This window comes from Miniopterus natalensis, chromosome 6 (genome assembly GCF_054644295.1).
Source record: "Miniopterus natalensis isolate mMinNat1 chromosome 6, mMinNat1.hap1, whole genome shotgun sequence".
In the NCBI taxonomy this organism is placed as follows: domain Eukaryota; kingdom Metazoa; phylum Chordata; class Mammalia; order Chiroptera; family Miniopteridae; genus Miniopterus; species Miniopterus natalensis.
This window is the reverse complement of record NC_142086.1, coordinates 45,535,014-45,557,881: the sequence shown is the minus strand read 5'-3', so window position 1 is coordinate 45,557,881 and position 22,868 is coordinate 45,535,014. Positions and strand designations below refer to the sequence as shown.

The 22,868-nt window shown below is 44.4% G+C and overlaps 1 protein-coding gene across 6 annotated transcripts in view; it reads right to left on the bottom strand.

Annotated features, from left to right (window-relative positions):
• Positions 1–22,868, bottom strand: part of KALRN (kalirin RhoGEF kinase) — a 573,972-nt gene that overhangs the window by 378,677 nt on the left and 172,427 nt on the right. For all 6 annotated transcript variants that reach the window (XM_087818187.1, XM_087818188.1, XM_087818189.1 and 3 more), the window contains exons 2-3: positions 18,025–18,099; positions 10,556–10,670 (exon numbers count right to left, since the gene is read on the bottom strand). In XM_087818187.1, the coding sequence (XP_087674313.1) occupies positions 10,556–10,670; positions 18,025–18,099 (190 nt within the window). The remainder of the gene's footprint in view (positions 1–10,555; positions 10,671–18,024; positions 18,100–22,868) is intronic.

Genomic DNA, 22,868 nt, shown 5'->3' with positions numbered 1-22,868 from the left:
TAACCAATTACAGGTGAAGAGAGAAATACAAAACATGCTGAAAATGATCATATAATGGGGGAGGGAGAAACAGCCCCAAGTCTGGAACCCGCCAAGTGAAAAAGGTATCATTCTTACCTCATCCATGGCTGTCTCTCCAGCATCTATTCAGGGAACTCCCTCATTTCCAACATCCCAGCAAAACGAATCTGAACTAAATTTAAATCATCCTGATGCCCTAGCATGAATTCCAGAAAAACTTGAATGTACTGGGTGGGACTTATTTCACCTGATGTGCTGAAGTTTACCTAATCTAAGTGGAACTAGAAACATCAGCTTCCTAATAAGCCTCCTATTGGTGAGCCACAGACTTTAGGAGCCTAAAAAATAAATCAAAGTGGCTACATCTAAGCTTTGCAGGTGTAGGGAACCTTCTTTCTGCCAAGGGCCATTTGGATATTTATAACATCATTCATGGGCCATACAAAGTTATCAACTTAAAAATTAACTATGAAAAAAGTTCCTAGATTTATTGAATTTTTGAGTCCCACCTGCGGTTGCTTTGGCAGGGCCAGACCAAATGATTTTGTGTATGGCCTGTGGGCCGGACGTTCCCCACCCCTGCTTTAGAGGCTCATTCAATACTGCTGCCCAGAAGACAAAAATGCCAGAGAGGCCTAAGTTTCTTGGTGGAAGGCATATAAAGATCTCAGTTCAGATGAGCACGGAGGAGGTTAAAACAACTTTAGGACAACCCAGAAGCTGAAACACACCTAGAGGCAAAACTAAAAACTCAGGTAAAAAACAATTAAGCCTGTCTAGATTTCATTTTAGATCCGAACTTTAATGTATGGTCCCCATTAAGAGGCCAATTAGTTAGGGAAAGTAAAAAGAATCCTCACCTGGAAGACCCCACAGGGCAGGTCTTAGGACCAATTACTCTTTTCAGATCTGAGATCAGGTTTAGGTGCAGTACACAGGGCCCTTAGTCAGGGTTCCTTGATGATCGTGATAGCACTGTTTGCACAGTGGGGCCTGGGCAACCATGAGCAAATAAACTTAAACTTGAAGAAATGTAAAGGCATTCTAGAAAAATAAATGGGGAAATTTGGAAAACAATTGGGCAATGTGTAGCACCAGTCTTAAAAAAAAATATCCACGATTGCCACAAATCAATCCCAAAGAAACCACAGAAAAGGTAGACAAAGGTTTATACACAAAGATGTTTACTGAGAGTTACTTATAGCAATGAAGCTTTGGAAATAACTTAGACATCTAGTGATGGGATTATAATTAAAATAGGGTGCATCTCAAGATATACTATTTGTATGAAAAGTTTTTAATACAAAGAAAACATTCTTATGGTATAACACAAAATGGAATAAAACAAAAAGCAAAATTAAATAAACAATTTGATTCAATTTTATTTTTAAAAAGCTCTAAAGAGGCCACCAAGGTGATGTGCCCAGCACCACCTCCCACCCTGCGAGGTGGCAGCTTATCATCTGAGGGTGAAGAGAAGTGATGTGTGTGTCTACACAGGGGGCGACTGTAGAGGGCACTTGCAGGCTTGTAAAAGGTGCTGCATAAATCAATTATTAACACTAATCAGAGCATAACAGCCCCAGAGCCAGGAGGCCCGGGGGCGGGCAGGCACGATACTCTCTTTGACATCATCCTCAGGAGCCAGGTATGTCATGAATTATGAAGAGATCTGAGGAGACATGGCCCAAGGATTAACCCTTTCTCTGCAAATCCCATCTGGCCTTTCAAAAGCCTCCACCTGACAGCACTGCCTGAAATGGAGAAGGTTCCAGAACTTTGGAACTGTAGAGTGTGGAGAGCAAGGCTTTCGTGCCAGTACTTAGTTCTAAGCTCTTTGCTGAATCCACCCAGGACTGTAGTTTACGCTGTTGGACTCTAGAGAAAATGCTGCCCACCGAGACATGTTTCTCGTAAGCAAGCTTGCCATTTCCTGGCATCGGGTGGCGCCATTCACAGCACCAATGAGCTGGGTTAATTTTCTCAAGGCATTTCCTGTTCTGTCCTGGGATCCTCCTTGTGAGCTGAGGACAAAAGGTACCATTTATGCAGACAGCTTCATAAAGGCAGCTTTTTCATCTAATATCTTTCTGCCATATTCTCTGTGCCAAGCTGGATTCTGGCCCTGCTGGGAGTGCAGAAGATGAAGAGAAATGTTGGGAAAAGTGAAGAGAGGCCAACAACTTCACAGTTACAGCAGAGTGATGCTATCAGGGTAGTAAGAAGTCACCGGAGTGTCCCCTTCTAGCAGGTGAAGGGTTTAATGACCCATTCTGCATGGCATTGCATAGTCACCTTACAGTCAGTGAGAAATAGATGGCTTTCATTTTTTTCAACAAGGCAAAGATTTCTCCCAAATTGGACTGAAATGCACCCTCCCAGAGTGTGCCTGGAATTCATGTACAGAAGACAGTGACCTAAAAGCATGGCTGAACTCATTTCAGCCTGTCCATCAAAGGTTATCATCCTGACCTCAGGAGCCACCTCAGTGAGAGCCATTTTCAGAAGTCTTGTGATTCTAAAGAGTCCTCCCTTAGGATACTCGGAAAATGCATTCAGTAGTCTTCCAATCTACAATGATTCCAAATGAGCGGGGTCATTTTCTAAGTATTTATTTGCCAGATTGCCTTTGACTAGTTTTCACACTTGTTTGCTTCCTTTTAACACAATTTTCTAAATGCCCACCAAATGCCAAATATTATTGCAAGGCCCTATTACAGTGTCCTAAATGTATATTCACGGCTTCCCAAAATTCCTGATCTAGTGCAGGATAAAGACAAGTCTACAAGGAACTATAATATACTGCAAGGAACTATGTGATGGGTGAAAACCCCCCATATGAGCTTTTTTTTGCTTTCCGATTCTTTGCCCATTAGGAGCCAGCAAGTACTTGGAGAATGTAAAATCATTTCATGATTAGCTAAAACCAATTTACAAGGTGAAATTGCTATTCTAATTTTCAGAACACACCCAAAGCAAATTGTCAAATATGTTTAGACTTTCTGATGCCTAGGATGATCTGCTCATCTGTTCTCTGCACATAGAGAAGGTATGAGATTGCTCACACTTCAGATGTTTTAATAATATCATTTGAGTGTTGAAAATTAAATGAAAATGCACTTAGGCATAGAAAACAGGTGACTCGAGAGTCTTTAAGAGTCCGGCTTTGAGAAATTGGTTCAGGATAGAGATATGGTTTAATTCAAAAACATCTTGACCTGAAAAATATGTTCACCTCCCTGACTCATCAAAAAAGAAAGAAAGAACTCAAAACCACAACCTGGTTTTCAAAATCAGTCCACACAAATATTCATGATTAAAGATGCCCCTTATGATATTACTCATAATACAAGAAATTGGAAAGACTTTAAAAGTCCATTAATAGGAGACTGGTTAAACAACATGTAGCAATTAAAGACATATAAAAAGCTTTCACTGACTTGCAAAAGAAATGTTTCTAATGCTATCTCCATTGTCTACACATTCACAGTCACCATCACTACCTTGGCCAACAGAAGCCCAGGTATGAGGTAATCACCACCTGCATTTCCCAGCTGTATCAACCTTCACACTTAGAATGTTGAGAGAACCTTAGAGAAAGAAGGTTTGGTGCGCAGGTAGCCACTGCTCACCATCATTATATCTGTCTGACCCCTCATCTCCTTACCACCCTCTTTCACCCTGTTCCAATCCAATCCTTTGCCCACCCTTCGGATTCTACCTTCCTACTCTTCCCAGATCTATCTCCTGCAGTCCATTATTATTGCCTCTTCACTCAGACCTCCTCATCACATCAGTGGATAAAAGCTCAGGTTCTGGTGCCAGACCACCTGGATCCAAATTACTGGCTGTGTGTGCATAGATAATTTACCTACCTCTCTGAGCCTAGTTTCCTCATATGTAAAATGGGAATAATAATATCCATCTCAAAGTGCTGTGAGAATTAAGTTAATGCATGCAAAATACATATCAAAGCGCAATAATGTCGGTTAAAGACAATAATAATGACTTCTAGACCAGTTACAGAAGTAGGAATCATGAAGTGCCTTTTCCCCTACTTAAAATTATGTTTGAAGATTCATCCATGTTGTTGCATATCATAATAGTTCAAAAAAGTTAGTCACCGAAAACTACATATGACACAATACCATTTTTATAAGGCTCAAAAACAAGCAAAACTAAATAATAAATTATGAAAACATTCAGTAAACTATACCAAAAAATAAAAGAAGGGTAAACACAAAACTCAGAATAGTAAATATTTTCAGGGGGTTGAGGGGATCAGGATGGGGAGGAGTCACAAGTAACTTCAAGAACAGAGATGATATTCTGCTCATGAAGTTGGGGATGGGGCCTCAGGTGTTCATTTTAGTATTATACTTCATAACTTATATATACATCTATTTCTTCACATATAGCAAACATTACTATATGTGTATGTGTGTATATATATTATTACTACTACTGCTGCTATTATTATTATTATTATTACTATTAAGCTCCTTCAGGAGGAGAGTAGTAAGTACTGAGAGCCTGGTGCTATAGAGATCGCGAGGTAATTTCTTCACAACATGCTTGTGAGACGGGCATTCTTTTTCCATATTAAAGGTCAGAACACTCGACTAAGAAATGCTGAGTAATATGCCCAAGGTCTCACTCTGTGCCAGATTTCTCCCAGTTGCCCCTTCAAATCCATTCTCCATCTCTTCCCTCTACCTGATGCCCTGGGAGGCTGACCCATGTGGACCCTGTCACTCAGGTTCAGTTGCATTCAGCCAATGACAATGACAGGAGGTCAGAGAATAGGAGTATAGTGAAGTAAGAGTATGAATCTCCCTTGTCCTCATCATGGAGTCACCTGAGTGGCTGGCTACTCTCCACCAAAGTCCACAGCCGCTGCAAGCTCTCTCCCTCCATATTCTAGGTACTGTTCCTCACGTTGCTCCTTCAGATCCAGTAGTCCTGCCTCCCCTCTCTGCTGTTTCAAGATCTGGGATAACTTGGAAATTCAGACCTTGCTGATGTCTCTGTTCCCTGCCCACATCACTGTACACTGTCCCTTCATTAGACTCTCCTGAGATTACCCAGGTTGGATGGCCACACATTTCCTGACTGAGAGGGGGTGGAGCTGTGATCTGAACCCACATGTCTCCCATCCATCCCAATATGCCTCTTCTCCCTTTGCTGTGAAGGTGTGCATGGCACCGATGAAGATGACCCCTCACAACAGTCACTACTATTATGATTTTATGTTCCTTAGCAGCAGAGTAGAACTATTTGCTCTTTAGGGCTTGTGATCTGCACAGCTAACAATAGGTTCACAACTGATATTTCTCAGAAATTTGTGTAGAATGTGGGAACTGTAATAGAAATAATAAACCCTCTCTATATAAACAACAAAATAAATTTAAAATGGGTATTAAAAGGTATAAGTTTGCCCTAGCAGGTTTGGCTCAGGGGTTAGAGTGTGGGCCCACAGACTGAAGGGTCTCAGGTTCAAATCTGGTCAAGGGCATGTACCTCGGTTGCAGGCTTGATCCCTGGCCCCAGTCAGGGGGTGTGTGGGAGGCAACCAATCGATATTTCTCTCTGTGTGTCTCTCCCTCTCCCTTCCACTCTTTCTAAAAAATCAATGGAAAAAATATTCTCAGGTGAGGATTAACCCAAAATAATTTCAAAAGTATAAGTTTTAGGCCAGTGTTCTCATTGATCCTGTCTTCCAGACTTTCCATCGCTCCTCCCCGCATCCTCCCATAATGGATGATCCCAGAGCAAAGGTCAGGATGCCAACAACACATCTCAACAGGCCCTTACAAGAAAACACATTCAGTGATGACAGTGTGGATAGCTTGGGCCCTTTCATGCTGAATATAGTGGGAGGAAACCCTTGCAGTTTTTACCCCCTCATCTTTTAACTGTCTTTCTGGCTCTCTCTCTGCTTATTTCTATTTTTCTGGTGATGCTGCAAAAAGACAGTGCTGGCTATAAGCCCAATCTACCTCTGACTGAAGTCAGTAGAAGAGCAAATGTTACCAAATAATAAGCTCTGAATATTGGCACCTTGGTTTGACTGGCATTGCAGAACATCCCATCTTAATTTCTTGTCTTCTTTCCTCACCAACATGACACCTGCATTCCTTGCTGGAACACTTAGCATCTCAGCCACGCTGCTAAGAGCAGGTAAGTGGCAGATACATCAAGTCGCTAACAATGGGTGCCCTTAGGAGCAGGAGAAAGATGATTGTAACAAAGCAGGATAACAATGATGATGAAAAGGAGGAATTCAATGCACTAAAAACGACCCAGGATTCCTTTATTAGATACTTAGAAATTCCTATTTCAAGTATATGGTCAACTCCAAGAATCACTGTGGGTAGATTACCCACACTGTGAGCTCTGCCTGGGCAATTGTTCATTCTCGGGCTAGATTTTCTATCCTGTCTCTCAATTTCTAGGGATATTCATCAGCTACTTGTATCTGAGTATTTCCTTTCCACTCCTTTCATGTACAAGTAACTGCAAGCAGATAGCAGGCCAGAAAAACAAAAAAGCTAGATAAGCGTAGGATTGATGACAGTCAGAAAAGATAACACGAAAACTCACCATGATCCCTATCCAGGCACTGGTTCCTCACAGGCAGCCATAAATACTTGTTGAATTCAGTGAAAAGAGCTGTTAGGAAATTGAACTAGAAGATTTTTAAGGCATCTTCCTGCCCTGGTATTCTATAATTCCTCAGCACAAAATGATAGAAAGTTTGGAGAAGACCAGAAGGCATATGTTCAAACTTATCAGGAACAAGAAAGGGAAGCTGCAAAGGACTCATCTCAGGCTAAGATGGATCCCAAAAGAGTAACTAGGACTGTTCCAAACTGTCACATCCAGGATGATCCTTGGTCCCAGGTGATGTCCCAAAACTCCCATTAGGGGTCCACGGGGACTAGAAAGCAGGATTTAAGATGTGGACAGGATGTGAAGTGAAATTCTAGGCCTTAGCTTAGTTAGGGAGCCTGAGAAAGGGAGTGTATGTTGATGGGGTAGTAATACTCTGTTTTGAGGTCCTAGATTTTATGGTGTATGTTTTTTCCAATATTACAGAATCACATAATTCAAGGCAGGAAAGCTTCTTAGAAATGATCTGATCAGCCTCCAGCCCCAGGAAGGAATTCCTCCTACAAATCCCTAGCAGAAGGTTATCCAGTCTCAGTGACAGGGAGCTTACTTTCTCCAGAGGCAGCAGCATTACTGCTGGACAGCTCCCCCATGGGCAGGCTCTTCCTTCACTTCAGAGCCTGGATCTAACTTCTACCCCTTCATGCAACAGAGACCCTGCCCATTCCCTGCTCCTTAGAGCAGCTCCCTAGACACCTGAAGGCAGGATTCACTTTTCTTCCATTTTCACTCCTTCCAGAAAACGTCCTTCAGTCCTTCAACTGCAGAGACACAGTTTGTGATCCCTCAATGTGCTGCTCCCCTGACAATACTCTCTAACTGGTCATAGTTCTTACAAGAGGGCTGGCTGAGTTCAATGCTGCAGAGTTGCATTCAGTGGTCCAGACATGGCCTGACTTTCACAGAGGACAGTGGAACTGTTTCTGCCCATTCATTAAACACAATCTGTTTAATCATCTACTCTAAAATGGTGCCCCCAAATGGCCATCAAGATAAATGGTTCCTTAGATTCCAGGATCCTCTTTCATTACTTCCTGGTCCTTATTTGCTTGTCTTCTGCTGGCCAGTTCATCTCCTATGTGACCAGCTCAGTCATATGTTTTACTGCCCTTTATAGTTCCTGGTCTGGTACTGGGTAGGGAAATACCCAGGTTTTCCCTAACTTTCTCTAATATCTCTTCCTTCTCACTATGAATCCTCAATCTGCCTGACATATAAAAACACTAAATATTTGTTAAATGAAGAATGAATACATAAATGAATAAATGAATGTCAAATGTTGCCTACAGATTATCACACCAGTCTGTGGAGCACACTCCACTAGCACAGGAGCCTGTTTTTTAGCCTCCTGGGCCATCACCCAGAATACATCATTTCTTCCCATCAGTATCACCCACCTAATCTAACTATTCATTTTCATAGTTTCCTTTCTTTCCCAAAGCCACAGCTAAGGAGAAAAGTGGCAAATACTGTCTGACCTACTCAGTTCTTCAGTTTCCCTCACCAAGCTTCACTGTCTCTAGAACAGTTCTGCTCCAGGTTTTGTTTACAACAGTCCTCATGTGTGAACTTGGAGCCAGGAGAATTAGGAAGGGATGGGGTGGGCATGACTAGTTGGTAAACCCTGCCAGGTACTCACACTCCTGGTGAGCAAAGCCCCCTCAGGAGAGAGGCAGCAAGCATCCCAGAACAATTCTTCCCACCAAAAGCGGCAACAGGACTCTTGCCTCCCACCTGTCAGAACCTGTAAAGAATCTTCTCTGTTCTCAGGAGCACAGGGTATGATGCTGTGACCACGCTCTGGGAAGCAAGAGAGCCTGCATCTAGTATATTCCTTCAGTGACAATGTGCTGTTTCTCCTTTCTCATGACCTTCCTCTCAGCCCCTCTTGGGTTTCATTCCCCTTCACCCGGCGGAAGTCTTTTCCTTTTAATTGCTTCCAATCTATTTCATCCCATCTCTGCTTAACGAGTCAGAATAAAGAAAAGTGTTCTTCCAACTCTTTCACCTTCCATTCTAAAGAAAAGATGGGCATGCATTAGCTGCAGAGATGCAATAAACATACCAAAAAGAAAAAAAAAAATGTACCCTTCACATCCCCAGGGATCCCAATTTCTTCTGGCTCTAAAAGCACCGAGAGTCCATTACGGGTCCCCATGAAAACTTTTCTTGTAAATTGACTTTAAAAATGTCTGGTTTTATGCCCGTTAGTGTACCTGGGAAAGGTGCTTTTAAAACTGTTTAGCCCCTCGATGGCTAAATCGCTAAATTACCTAGATCAATCATGGGTTATTTAACCCATCTCCTTACCCCCAAGGCAGATGGGAATACTTTCTGTACAAGAAGAGGCTTGTATTCTATTCTTCAGTTTAAAGTCTATGTACAAAGTTTAAAAGTTCTTCTTTGAATATTATCCAAATTCTCTTTGTTGGAGCTGAAAACCTTTTGTCTTTCTTCTAGTCCCCAGTAGATATAAAAGAGAAAATACAGATACTATTCGATGTCTGTTTGTTCACAGCCTTCTGCTTGGAGCTCTTTAGGGCTCCTAGTTCTGTTCAACATCCTTCCAAGCATGTGAAGACTACTATTAAATCCCCTTTACCACCTGCCCATCACCACCCACCAATCCCTTTACACCTGTCTCCCCTGTAGCTCTTTCAAATATAGTGTTTGCCTCACCTGACACCGGCTTCAAGAACTTAATCAACATGTTCAAGAAGTATCCAGGATTGCCCAGCAAAGGCAGTGCTGAATATATAGCTCCTCTCTGTAACGCACTAATTCTCCCATAAAATGCACAGGCACAAGATGAAGACTTGGAAAGCCCCAGGCATCACTTCTTATTGGCCACAACAAACACTTTCCAGGGTCCAGCCCCACAAAGATACAGAGAACAGAGTTCTCATCTCTGCGAGGATGCAGAGAGCCTGGGCATCAGTCAGGAGGACTGAGTCCCAGGCTAAGCTCTGCCACTGACACTCCACATGCAACTCTCACTTCTAGGGCGCTTCTGGCTCTCACGTTCTGTGATTCTCTGATTAGGCAGAGACTTGTCCTCTCCCTCCTTAAAGGACATAAACTAATATATATACCATGTTCTTGGCATGTCTCCTTCCACCAACTTCTATGGTCAGCACCACCTAGAAACACTCAGAAGTCAGTGTTTTTCAACCTTTTTATTTTATTATCATCATCCCTTACCCCCCCCCCCCAAATAACTTCCTATACTTTTTTCCCTAATCATCCACACAACAAAATTTTAATACTACAACTATACCATATTTGTTTACATACTGTATATAGAGCTATGCTTAATGCAAAAAAGAGCAAGATTTTTTGCTTCCCTCAGGACCAATGCCCCTTAGTGGCACTATTACCCCTGCTGAAAATGTATGACCTTGATTGAGCTGAAGGCTGCCTCTTGAATGGTACAAGTAGAGTTATTCGACTCAAAGCCCAAAAGCCACAAACACATTCACAAGCCACAGGTTTTAAAAATAATCCAATATACAAGCCAGAGTGTAATCAGTCAGAGTTCCCATTTCCTCAAAGTAAACAGCAGCTTCCCATTCCTCCTCCCCAGGCCAGACTCTCCGGTTCCAGGCCCTGTCCCAGTCCTCTTAGCCTGGGACCTTTACCTCTGCCCACAGATCCCACCTCCAGCTCTCACTCCATTCATATGAATCTCAGAAGTAACAATGGGAATGATGGGAATGAGAGGAACAATGGCTGATGATGTTCCAGGAATCATCATAACCTACTACAAGGGCAGAAACAACCCTGGCCTCTGGCAGGGACAGAGACTCATTCCATCAGCCAGATCCCCTCTCCCATCCCCTGAGGCCATGCCCCTTCATCTTACCTTGGCACGCTGGCCAAATAGGTCACGAGTTTCCTTAGGTCTTCCTGTCTTATTCTGTCATGATTGCTGCGAGCAGGGAAGGTCAGGATGGGTCCACCTCGTTTATCACGGCCCCCTGCAGGGAGGGAGAGGAGTGAGTGTAAGAAAAACAGCCAGAAAGTATGTTGCAGAAGAAAAAGAGTTTCATCTGAGTGCTGAATGAAACATGCAGGAATATGTTGCCCAGAAAAACCTGGTCACCACTTAGGACAGGGGCATGGGACTTGAATGCAGTAACTCGTGTGACCTTGGGTGAGTCTTCTGACTTCTCTGATGCCTCATCTGCAAAATGCAATGAAAATTAAAATGACCACATTACAGGGTGGCTGCAAGGAGAGATGATGGAACATGGGGAAGCACTTTGAAAAGTTAAGCTCTTTACAGATGTGAAATTATAATGAAGGTGGTGTAACTATTCTTATTGAGAAAACAAGCCATTGAAAGTGCTATGGTCTTTGGAAATTTAACCTCCAATTCACTTCTCTTTGCAGGCTCTGTGAGGTGGAATGCTCAGGATTAACTGACTACTGTGGTGAGAAACCCTTAAAGCATCCACTGAGTATCAATGCTGGGAGGTTTTTAGATTCATAGAAGAGACATTAAATGTTTTCTACATAGCCCAGGACCCACCCCTCCCTGCCTGTCTGAGGTGCCACCTGTCCCTCCTACTGGAGGGGCACATGAATCTTTATTAGAAACAAGGGCACTCAAGGTCTTAATCCCTACAAATTCACTGTACACGCTATGATTACAAATGTTTTCTAAATATCACGTTTTTTTAAAAGCTGGAAGGAGTACACTAAACTGATGAGCATTGCTGTTATTAGAAGGCTGTGATTTCACATGATTGCTTTTTCTTTCCTCTCTTTTCCAAACTTCCTGTTCACTATTTACTCTGATTTAAAAATATATTCATTAATGGGTGCTATAATTAGGAAGCAGGGCCAAGTTTCTTAGGAGAGTTAGATGGGAACGAAGCTAAGGCAGCAACAGGCACTAACTATTACACAAAGAAAACCTCTGAGCTGTGACCACAGACCCCCATCCTGCATGCTTGTCCGGCAGTCTCTCACAGCCTCCAGAGCGGGGGCCACAGGGAATCTCATGCAAGTGGGAGGAAGGTTGGCATGGTCATCTCAACACTGGTCAAGAAGCTTAAAGCTTAGCCCTTGGAAAAAGGATCTCGTCCAGGGAAGGTAGAGCCTACAAGGGCTCCCACCCAAGTGTGAGTTCATGAATAATGCTTCCCTGTGACTGTGGAGTCCTGAAGTCACACAGACACAGGGAAGGCTGGACAAGAAACACCCACCCACTCCAGAATACCCCTAGAGAAAATAAGGAGGCTGCAAGGAGCAAAGGACCAAGCAAAGTGAGGGCCACCGAGACATCTGCTTGAAGGAAAACTGTTTCAGGCCCTAGACAGTTTTTGCTCAGTGGTTAGTGTTGGCCCAAGGACTGAAGGGCCCCAGGTTCGATTCCAGCCAAGGGCATGTACCTCCGTTGCAGGCTCTGCCCCAGTTGGGGCGAGAGTGGGAGGCAGCCAATTGATGTGTCTCTCCCTTTCTCTCTCCCTTTCTCTCTCTCTCTCTCTCTTTCTCTCTCTCTTTCACTCTTCTGCTCTCTCTGCAAAGCAATGGAAGGAATATCCTTGGGTGAGGATTTTAAGAAAAGAAAAAAACTGTTTCAGCACTCCCCAGCCCCACATCACGGCAGACTTGAGTAGATACACTGCAGAGTTGAATCCGGGCCCCCAGCTCCAGGCTTTCCACACCACAGACCCTGGTTCTTTGTATGAATAACCACCCCCAGGCTCCTCTGCCTTGGAAATAGTCCCCATCTCCCAACTGCCTTCCACCTAAAGAAAAGGAAGCAGAAGGACTGAATGGAAGATTTCCTGAGAACTGGGAGGTTCTCCCATACTCTTGACCTTCCCCTCCAGCCTTGACCTCACCTGAAAATTTTCACTCCAGTGTTTTTTTTGTGTTCTTTAAAAATTGACTTTTAGAGACAGACAGACATCAATTAGTTGCCTCCCTGTATGTGCCCTGACCGGGGATTGAACCCACAACCTAAGTATGTGCCCTAACCAGGAATCAAACCCGCAACCTTTTGGTATATGAGACAATGCTCCAACTAGCTGAGCCACTGGGCCAGGATTCACTTGGGTGATTTTAAACACAGCCGTTACCTTTCTTCCTGACCTTCCAGGGACAGGTTGAGAGCAGAGCCATGGAAACAAGGGGAGCCAAGGCTGGCCTGATTGGCAAAGGCTAACTAAGGAGTTTGGAGGACTGTTGGCAGTATCCTCCCTGAGGCAGAGCCAGTTCTGTCCTTGGAGATAGAAGTTTCACAAAATCACGGCTGGGGAAGGTTCCAGATGGCAGGGGAGGGGGGTGAGGAGAGAAAGCCTGAGGTAGTACAATCCCCTCCCTTCAGGAAGTATGGATAAGGAGTCAAGAGGGGGCAGCAGGATCAAGTCAGATATTTTTCAGAAAGGAGGGGCCCTTATGAGAGTATAGGAAGAGGAGGAGAGAGCTAGAGGAAGAGAATCATTATGCTGGAAAGAGGGGGCAATGGATGGAACAAGGCCTCAGAGCAGGTACAACAGGAGGGGTCCTGCCCCTTTCCCCTTGGCCAGCTCACAGAACTCAACGAGGGAGGAGGAAACAGGTAAATTATGGAGAGGGAGGAGTTCAGCCCGCATGGGGAGCACAGCTCTTTAGGTGAAACAGAGATGAGATCACCCGCCAAGGGTCCAGGTAGGCTTGAGGTGCTGGGAGAGAGGTAGAATGGGTCATTGTTGATGAGTGTCCCAGAGAACTGGGTACAATATGGGCTTAAGGGAAGGTGGGCATAGTGAGGGCTCTGTGGAAAGGCCTGGCTGTGGTGTCCATGCCAGGCTCTAACTTGAGTGAAGGCAGAATAGAGCTAAGGCCTAAAGTGAGTGGAGCAGGCCCACTGAGGGTAGAAGACATCCTACTGAAATATGAGTTCCCAGAGAAGAGGGAACAGCATCTGATACCCATATTCTCCCAACTGACAGGGGATTATCAGAAAGGGTCAAACGTAAGAGCCTAAGGCCACAGACAGACATGTCAAGGGTCAAGGTCTTGGATGTGCATGGCCATGGTAGGAAGGTGAAGGACTTTGTTGCCAAGGAGGCTGAGCAGCCACAAAGCTGTAGAACTTGATCTTAACTGATATGAGTGTTGAAGTTACAGAGGGAGATAAGCAGAGATGAACAATGAGAACCCCCTGCTAATGTCAATGTACATCATGGGAATGGGCCCCAGAGGGTGGGAGACAAAAGTAGCCAAGTTTTGAAAAGGTGATAGAGAAGGTGGCCAGATATTCCGAAGCGCCATTCCCTTGCTCATCAAGTACCTGCTGTACGTCTACTCAAGCAAGGCTTTGGTGATAGAAGCTATAGGATAGGAATGTAAAGAGTAAAGAGGGAAGAGATGGATTGGTGTTCTAGAGATGGCACTGATCCCCTTCCACAGAGGCAGGAAAGTCAGGGCTGGGAAGGAGGCAAGGCTGGAAGCAGGGAGAGTTAAGGCTTCCCTGATTGAGGTGTATGAGAATGGTGCTTATATTTTTCAGGGGGATTCAGGCTCCAGTTAGGGCAAGCAGGTCAGGGCAGTTTTAGGGGAAGACAAGAAAAACACATCTAAAGAATCATACCAAAGTTTGGTCCATGTAACTAGTTCTGCAGGATGTTAATGGATAACATGGTATTTTTAAGGGGATGAGGTTGTTGTGTAGTTTGGGAAATGTTCTCATGTGCTCAATGGATATGTGCTTCAAAGAACATGGCAGATCTCTAAGAGGGAGGCTATAACATGCAGTATTTCCCAAACTTATCTGAGAGTAGAACCCATTTTTCTGTTTTGAGGATCACCTCATGTGACTGTTGTTCCACGCAACACACTCTGAGAGACAAAGGTCTAGAGTACAAAAGACTGTGCCACAGCAGCATAGAGTTTCCCTGGGAACAGTGATGCTGTATCTCCCACAGGATGCTGGCGGGAGATAAGACTGGCAGAGAGGGACATCAGGAGGTGGCGCAAAGGAGGGTGTGAGTGCACACGAAGATAATAGGGGAGCAATGGGGCCCTGCACAAGAAGGTTGAATAAAAGGGGCAGTGGGTACTGTGAGTGGGAGGCATAACACACAAAGGAAGCCAGAGAGAGAAAAGAGGGCCAAGGGGGAGGTTGTGAATGAAGGAGCAGGGCAGGGCCCGGGGAAAGACAAAGGCTCCATGAGGCACAGTCATAGATCCACCGCACACACGTGCACATGCTCACACACAGAAGCTGCTGGGCTGCACTGGGTTATTTCAAATGTGTGTTCCCATGGCAGCATAGTGTTCCTGTACCCTGGCCACACCAGGGCACCAGCACAGGAGGGTGGGCACAACACAGAGTTTTGTTTCTCTGCTCATCACCTTCCTACAGTGCTTTCTTCTCAGAAAGAAATGCAACTGCTACGCTGCATTACTTAATTGTGGGTTTCTTTATTTTGTCTGATTTTTGTGTTTTATCTTCTAAAAGCTCAGGATAGGAGGAGCTTTTTTAATTTGTTGGTTTTGGTTTTGTTTTTTAGATGCAGGTAGTCATCTCCCTGGTGACTTCAGCAAACTTCCCAGGCACAGAAGGACAATGTTCCCTAAGCCCATGTGCATGAATAAGACTTACCCCAGGCTGCTTGACCAACATGGGCATGAGCTACACCCCGCCCCCCGCCCCCTGGGTCCTGCTCTGGGAAGTGTCTACCTGGCGCCTTGCTTCTGGGTGCTCCATTAGGACAACTCCCTATACTTGGGAAGCTCTTCTCTAGGGCTGCCTGGGCCCTGCCCCAAAGGTCCGACTGAATCACATAGGGAAAAAATAAACCATGAACAATCAAGCAAGAGTCGCCATGTCAAAGTGTACCATGTCTGTGTTCATATATACACCAAACTGAAATGGAACAAGATGGGGCTCAAAGTCTATGCATTTAAGTCAGGAAGGCCTCCTGGAGGAGGCAAAGTGGGGACTGACTTGGAAAGGAGAAGAGAGGCTCAGGCTGGAAGAAGGTGGGGAAGGCATGGCAGGTAGAGGAAGCACTAGGTATGAGAGAATGGGAGGATTAGCAAGACACCCAGGGGACAAGGAAGACATCAGGTTGAATAGCCTCAGACCATAAAGAAGAAGAGGAAAAGATCTAATCGGGCTCCCCAGAGGACTGTGGGCCATGTTCTGGAAGCCCAGGTGATGGGCAGCAGCAGAAGTCCGAGGTCCAGTGCTGTCAGTGGCCTCCGTGACTTCTACTCAAGATATTCTCTTATGCTCACCCAGCACTCAGATTCAAGTTTACAGAGGCTTTGGAGATCATCTTACCTCCGCCTCCACTCCTACTGAAATCACTGCCACGTGATCCTGCCAAGGGATCAGCCTGTGTTTCAACATCTTCAGTGACAGGGGTTCACTATCTAACAGACATACAAGCACCTAACACTAATGGGGACAGGCAGCTTCCTGGTCACTCTCTTCTAACAGCAACAGCAATAAAATACTACTACTATTACTATTATTACTATTACTAATCATATCTAATCATAATAACATGGAAAACACACAGTACCTTACAAAGGCTTACATACACCCATCTCATACTCTGCCCTCACCTTCCACCCTGACACTGAATCATTAAGACTAATGCTTCTTCCCTCTGGTCCAGTAGGAGACATCCCCTGCTTGGTTTTCCTCCCCTCCTCCCTTCTCTCCATCTTGGCAGTCGCCCATCAGGCAGGCCAGCACTGCCTGTGCAGTGAACCCTGCACAGTGGCACAGTACTGGCCCTTTCCCTGTGATTCCACTGCCACTCCTTGCAGATGACCGGGATCATCCAGAAACAAAAGTTCAGTCCACAAGGCTTAAGCACTTGAGCATGTTTCTTTAAATGTGATCTTTGGCTATTCACATTGCCACTCCCCCAGCCCCTGCCAAAGATTCTGATCCAGGAGGCCTGTAGGAAGCCCTAGAACTGGCACCCAGAGTGGTACTGGTGCACCTTAGAGTTTGGCTTCAATTACATCAGGAGTCACCAACCTTTTTCTTAAAGGGCCAGACAGTAAATATTTTATGTTTGTCGCCATCTATCCCTGCTGGAACTATTTTGTCACTTCTCTTTTAGTGACAAAACAACCAATGACAACACTTGTAGTAGACTGAACAATGGTCCCCAAACATATCAGGTCCTAATCCCTGGAACTTGTAAATGTTACCTTATTTGGAAAAAGAATCTTTGGAGATGTAATTAAGTTAAGAATCTTGAGATAGGAAGATTATCCTGGGTTATCAGAGTGGCCCTAAATGTAGTCACAGGTATCCTTACTGTGAAGCAGAGGGAGATGTGACACAGGCAGAATTGCGGAAGGCATTGTGACTATGGAGGCAGAGATGGGAATGATGCAGCCACAAGCCAAGGAATGCTGACAGTCACCAGAGCTGGAAGAGGCAAGAAGTAAACTCTTCCCTCAAACTCTGGAGGTAGCACAGCCCTGCTGATACCGATTTCAGCTTAGTAAACTGATTTGGACTTCTGCCTTCTATAACTATGAAAGAATAAATTTCTATTGTTGTAAGCCACCAAGTTTATGGCAGCTTGTTACAGGCAGCAATAGGAAACTAATACACTACCTAAACATATTCACATGGCTGCAATCCAATAAAATTTTATTTATAAAATACAGGCTATAGTTTGCTGACCCCTGATTTAGACTTTAAAAGCTCCAGGTGCACAAGATGGGTTAGAGAGAGAAGTCAGAAATAAATACAGGGTGTCCCCCAAAAATGTATACATAGTTTACCAGCTGATAGCGCAATTGTGAAAAGGAAATGTATTTTAATAAACAATGCCATTATAATTATTCAAAGTGTGTGTATACATTTTGGGGGCACACCCTATATTTGGAAGTCATTATTCAGAAAAATAAATAAATAGATACATTCAGTTGAGTTACCTTGGCCAGGAAGGAGAAATAAGAAGGAGACAGAGAAATTTTTAATATCCTGTCCATGATCCACTCAGAGATTAACCAAATCAAACCTCTGGGAATTGTGATGTGGACAGACTCCTCCAGCTGGAACATCTCTCCGAGGGGCTTCAGTGGCTCCTGCTGGGCCCAATAGGCCTGGGAGCATGGGTAGGGTGAGGTAGATGTGAGGTTGGGGGACATCCACCTATGATTGTAAATATCCTCCAGAACACCCAGGTGGAGCTCTCCCTTCTCTTTCTGCCTCCCTCTGTAGAGAGAAGGCGGCTGCTCTGGGCAGAAATTCCACCCCCACTTCTCTCCCACTAACCCACAAAGAAGTGAGTGCCACACACGTACACACACAACTTCTCTGGGTCCATTGCAGAGGGAAGTTCCACGGACACTCACCAGAAACGAAGGCCACTTTTTCCTTCAGGATGGGAAGGACATCAGAAGCTTTCAAACCATCATTCCGAAAAGAGCCTGTGGGACAAAAAACAGAAGAAATCAGGGTGAAAGAGGCCAGGTGGCTGAATCCCTGGGTCCCACCTTCTACCTCCGAACCCCATCATGGGCCAGAAAGCTATAGCTTGTTCAGGCCCTAGGGCCTGGCCCAATGGAACAGGAGAGGGTCCACAACAGACACTTCCACACAATGCCAGGCCACAGGGGTGACCAAGGGTGAGGCCCTCCTGGTCCCTTTTAGGGAGAAGACAGTCCAAGTGATCCCCCTCCACATATACAAAGTTCCATGCCCTGGAGGCAACACCTATAGCCCTGTTGCTATGAACTTGAAGACAGAGGCTTTTTTAAAAGTCATTTTTGTACTTCTAGTATTAGCACAGTGTCTGGTATACAGTAAACAATAAATATGTGCTGAACAGGTTCACTAATTTCAAGATGGACCACAATGCCTCAAATAATTCTATTTGCCTTTCTTCTATGTGGCACAGCAACTATGAGTCTTCATTTTACAAACGGGAAAAGGAAACCACAAAAAAATCCCCAAGTGGAAAGCAAAGTTGAATGTGATACCCTTGCCCACTTCTCTCTCCCTCCCCTTCAAAGTCGCCATCACTGGTCTTCAACAAACGGGGTAGCAGACACCAATCTCCTGGGGAGAAAATGCACTCCCTTCTTCAGCAGCTCGTTCTCTGCTTACATCTCACTTCTCTGTTGAAAAGTCCTTTCTGGGGTCTAGTTGAGTTACTGTTAGGGGGTTGGAGGCAAAGGCATGGGGCTCACACTAAATGGAATACAATCATGTGACTGGAGAAACAGTAGCCTCAGGAGGCAAAGTACAACCCAGCCAGGGGTGAGATGCGTGGGAAGGGAGGACCCAGCTGCTACATACATCCCAAACCTGAGGCCAGCCCACTGTGCCCCGATTATTTCACCTGGGTACCCCAGAAGGACTTTCCGGGAAAGCCAGCCCACGCTCAGATCTCAGCTGTGTATCACCACAGGGGACATCACACAGATGGACTCCAGAAGAGAGGCACTCTGTGTGAGCTCAGTGAGACAGAACCAGAGCCCACAGATACCCCATCTAGTGCCTTTCTGCACTTGGCTTACTCCCTTGCAGTACAAATGTGACAATCTACAGAGGGAGAAACGTGCTGGGCAGGACAGTCCCACTCAGGGCCGCCTCAAGCCTAACTTGACTATTTCAAGAGATCCAAAATTGCTGGGAATTTTGACAACAAGCAGGATCAAGATCACTGGCCTAGAGAAGGGAAATGAGCCAGATGCACACTCAACCAAAGCAGAGAAGTAATATATTCCCAGAGTGCCGGTCGCCACGGTCAGACATCATACCCTAACCCCAAACAAAGTTCCTAAGTGTCTCTGGCTATTTCATCTATTTCTTCCTTTTCATTTTTCACTAAGTGAAGACACTGAGCCTCTTTTTTTTCATCAGTTGCTTCTCTTCACAAGTTGGTCCATGGTACCTGGCACTGAGTAACCCACTGCAAGGCTCGCTTTGAGAAAACTGTAGGCAATCAAAGGAAAAAATAACACTATAAAAAAGAAAGTTTTAATTATAAGCATTGCTTTGTATTTTCTATCCTTAATTTCTACAGATCTTTATGCTCCGACTTCATCTTCCAACACAGGAAAGCTATTAAACCTCACTAGTAGAAACTAATTAGGAACACAAATTATTACAGAAATAACAAATAAACACATAGGTTTGTTTGTTTGTTTTTACCCTCATGCAAGAAGGACAAGTTTCAGCTTGCTGAAGAGTTGTATCACAAAAAATTCCCAAGTGGAAAGCAAAGTTGAATGTAATACCCTTGCAATACCTGAACAGACAAGGAACATCTTTAATTAATACATGAATTGTTTATGTAAAATTATGCTTCTACATCAAAATAGCTTATTTTCATATATGAAATGTCTTCCTATACATCAGTTTTAAAATATTCTCCTCTTATATCACTAGACAAACTATTCATTTCCATAGACAAGTGATTTTTAACCACTGTGCCACAAGAATTTTTAAAACATGTAGTTCCTAACTATTTAGTCAGGGGCACTGACCTCTTTTCCCTTAGATTGTCAAATAAAAAAATGACAACACAACAACAGCTGTCTGGTGTGAATGAATCAAAATTATACCTATTTTTTTGTCAGATGGGCAAAAAATATATTTTTTGGTGTGCTGCAGCATTTTAGTAATCAGTTTACGTGTGCCATGAAATTTTTTAAAAGGCTGAAAATTGCTGCTATAGAAAAAAAATTGAGCCTGGCCGGGTGTGGCTCTGCGGTTGAGCATAGACCTAGGATCCAGGAGATCACAGTTCGATTCCTGGTCAGGGCACATGCCCTGGTTGTAGTCTCTATCCCCAGTGGGGGGCATGCAGGAGGCAACCGATCAATGACTCTCATCACTGATGTTTCTATCTCTCTCTCTCCCTCTCCCTTCCTCTCTCTGGAATCAATATGTATTTTAAAAAGAAAAAAAAAAGAAAGAAATTTGATATGAAAATCTAAACTTCAGCCCTGTCTTCTTCGAGGTTATTTACAAGTTCAAAAATAGTAAAGCCCCAAACTAATGAGATTTTAGTGTATAACAAGAATCTGAATAACCCTCTTCTCTCCTAAACTCCTGTCCTATTTTTCCACTCCTCTTCCTCCCCTCCCTGCTGTGTTAAAACATACAAGAGAGCTCTAATTCCATACAGTCCCCAGACCTTAAGGAAAAGGAGAGGGAGCTCCAAATCTCATCTGCACACCCCACTCATCATGCCCACTGCTTCCTTCTCTACTCCAGGCTCCAGGACGTGCAATCAGGGGCTCCAGTAAATGTCAGTATCTTGGGACGGGCTGGTCTAAGATTCCTAGACCTTCTCTTTCCAGGCCAGAGTCCTCCTCCATCTAGTTCAGAGCATTGCTGTGCTATCTGCCAGGCTGTACCCACTATAACAAACCCTAAAGTGTCCAGATTTACAAAATCCTTAACTAGGAGATGATAATTTCCAACAGCAATAACAAGATATTTCACATTACAGAAAGAGTTGCTCCAGGGTCTCTTTTTAAATAAAAGCTGCCTTAGTGGTTTGAATTAAGTTTTTCATTTGCCAAAATTGAATTAAAAATAACTTTTCAACAATATATGTATCAGGTAAAGCCAAATAGAGCTAAATTAATTAGCCCACCAGCTCAGAAGCTGGTGACCTCACATAGAAAATCTATTTGCACTGGCTGAAGATCCTACGTATCAATTCCCCCAGGGCCCTTGTAAAACCAGCTGTCAGAATCTATAATAAAGGGGAAGCTCATTGAAAGCTACTCAAACAGGACCAATCAAACGACATGTTTTCACCATCAGGTACAAGTCTGGGCAGACTTCTAGTAAATGGCCAGTAAATATTTGATGAAAAAATAAATAAGTGAATGAATTGTTAACCCTTCCTAAAGTGACTTACACAAGGTCAATGGCCTCATCTGTCACATCAAGTGCTGGTGATCTGAGTAGATGATCTCCAGAGTACCACTCAGTTCTGAGACTCTTCAAATCTCTTTTTCATATTCATTAGCCTTTAAGATCCTCAGATGATCAGATCAATATGCTTTGAAAGGAAGTACCGTGAACAAATTCCCTAATGAGATTTGGTGTACTTTCAGAAGATAAAACAATTCTTCCCTGGCCTCCCAGCCCATTCATCCCCAGCAATCAGGTTAGGGATTGTGATGTTCTAGGCACATCCCCCAATTGTGCAAGTAGCCCAAGTTCCCAAACCAGGAGACTAGTGATGAAGACCTTCTGTGAGGCAGACCTGAACCGCAATTATGATCTCTGATATAAGGTATATTTGCTAGCCCAGATTATAAACTCCAGACCAACTGCACACCAGCTTCCCCCTCTAAAAGAAAAAGCCTGTTGAAACAGTAGGGCCCTTGCTAGCTCTAAAGAAAGCCTGAAAAGAAATAAAAGCCCCTAAACCCTTGGAGTTACTGCAAGGGGGGGGGGGGGGGGAGGAATCAGAGGGCATCCTCATGGACCTGACCCAATGGGAATGCTGTTTTCTCTTAGGGACAAAGGCATGCTTGACTGGCGTTCAGCGCCAGTCTCACACCATTCCTGTCCTGCTGCTGGAAGAATTACCAGCCTGCTGTTCCCGTTAATTAGCAAAGTTGAAATGCACTGCATCTATTAGGGAAGCAAAGATTAGCACTGCCATTGCCCGGGGATCTGGGATCTCCAGCATGGGACTTCTCCAAGCCCCACCTTTGCCGATGCCTCACTCCAAATGCCTTGTACTTACATTGCTGCTGCCTGTTCCTTTTCACGTTGTTCTGCCACCATTCTCCATGCTGGAAAACACCAATAATCCTCACTCTGGCCCCCAGCCTCTCTGTGGCCCCTTGAGGCAACAGCAGGATTGGTGTCACACAGTCCCTGCCCATGATTTTGTGGCTCTGGGATGACAGTGAGTCCCCCAGGGTCACTGGGTGCCTTGTGCTCCATGCCTACTCCCTTCAGAAAGCAATCCCGATTTCAACAAGTAAGGAAACAAACAACTAAAGGTTGAGCATTTGTAAGTGCAAGGTGCCGGGGCACCCGTGGATTGCTCTTTACTTCCTTTGGTCTTCAGTCACATTTCTTTAATTTGCACTTATTTAGAAATCACTGTGTAAGTATTCTAATGTTGCCTCAAGTGGGCCTGAGCCCTGTGTCACCACTGGGATGGTAAATTTCCCAACGCTTAGGTCTCTGCCTCCTCTTCCCACTCTGTCCTTGC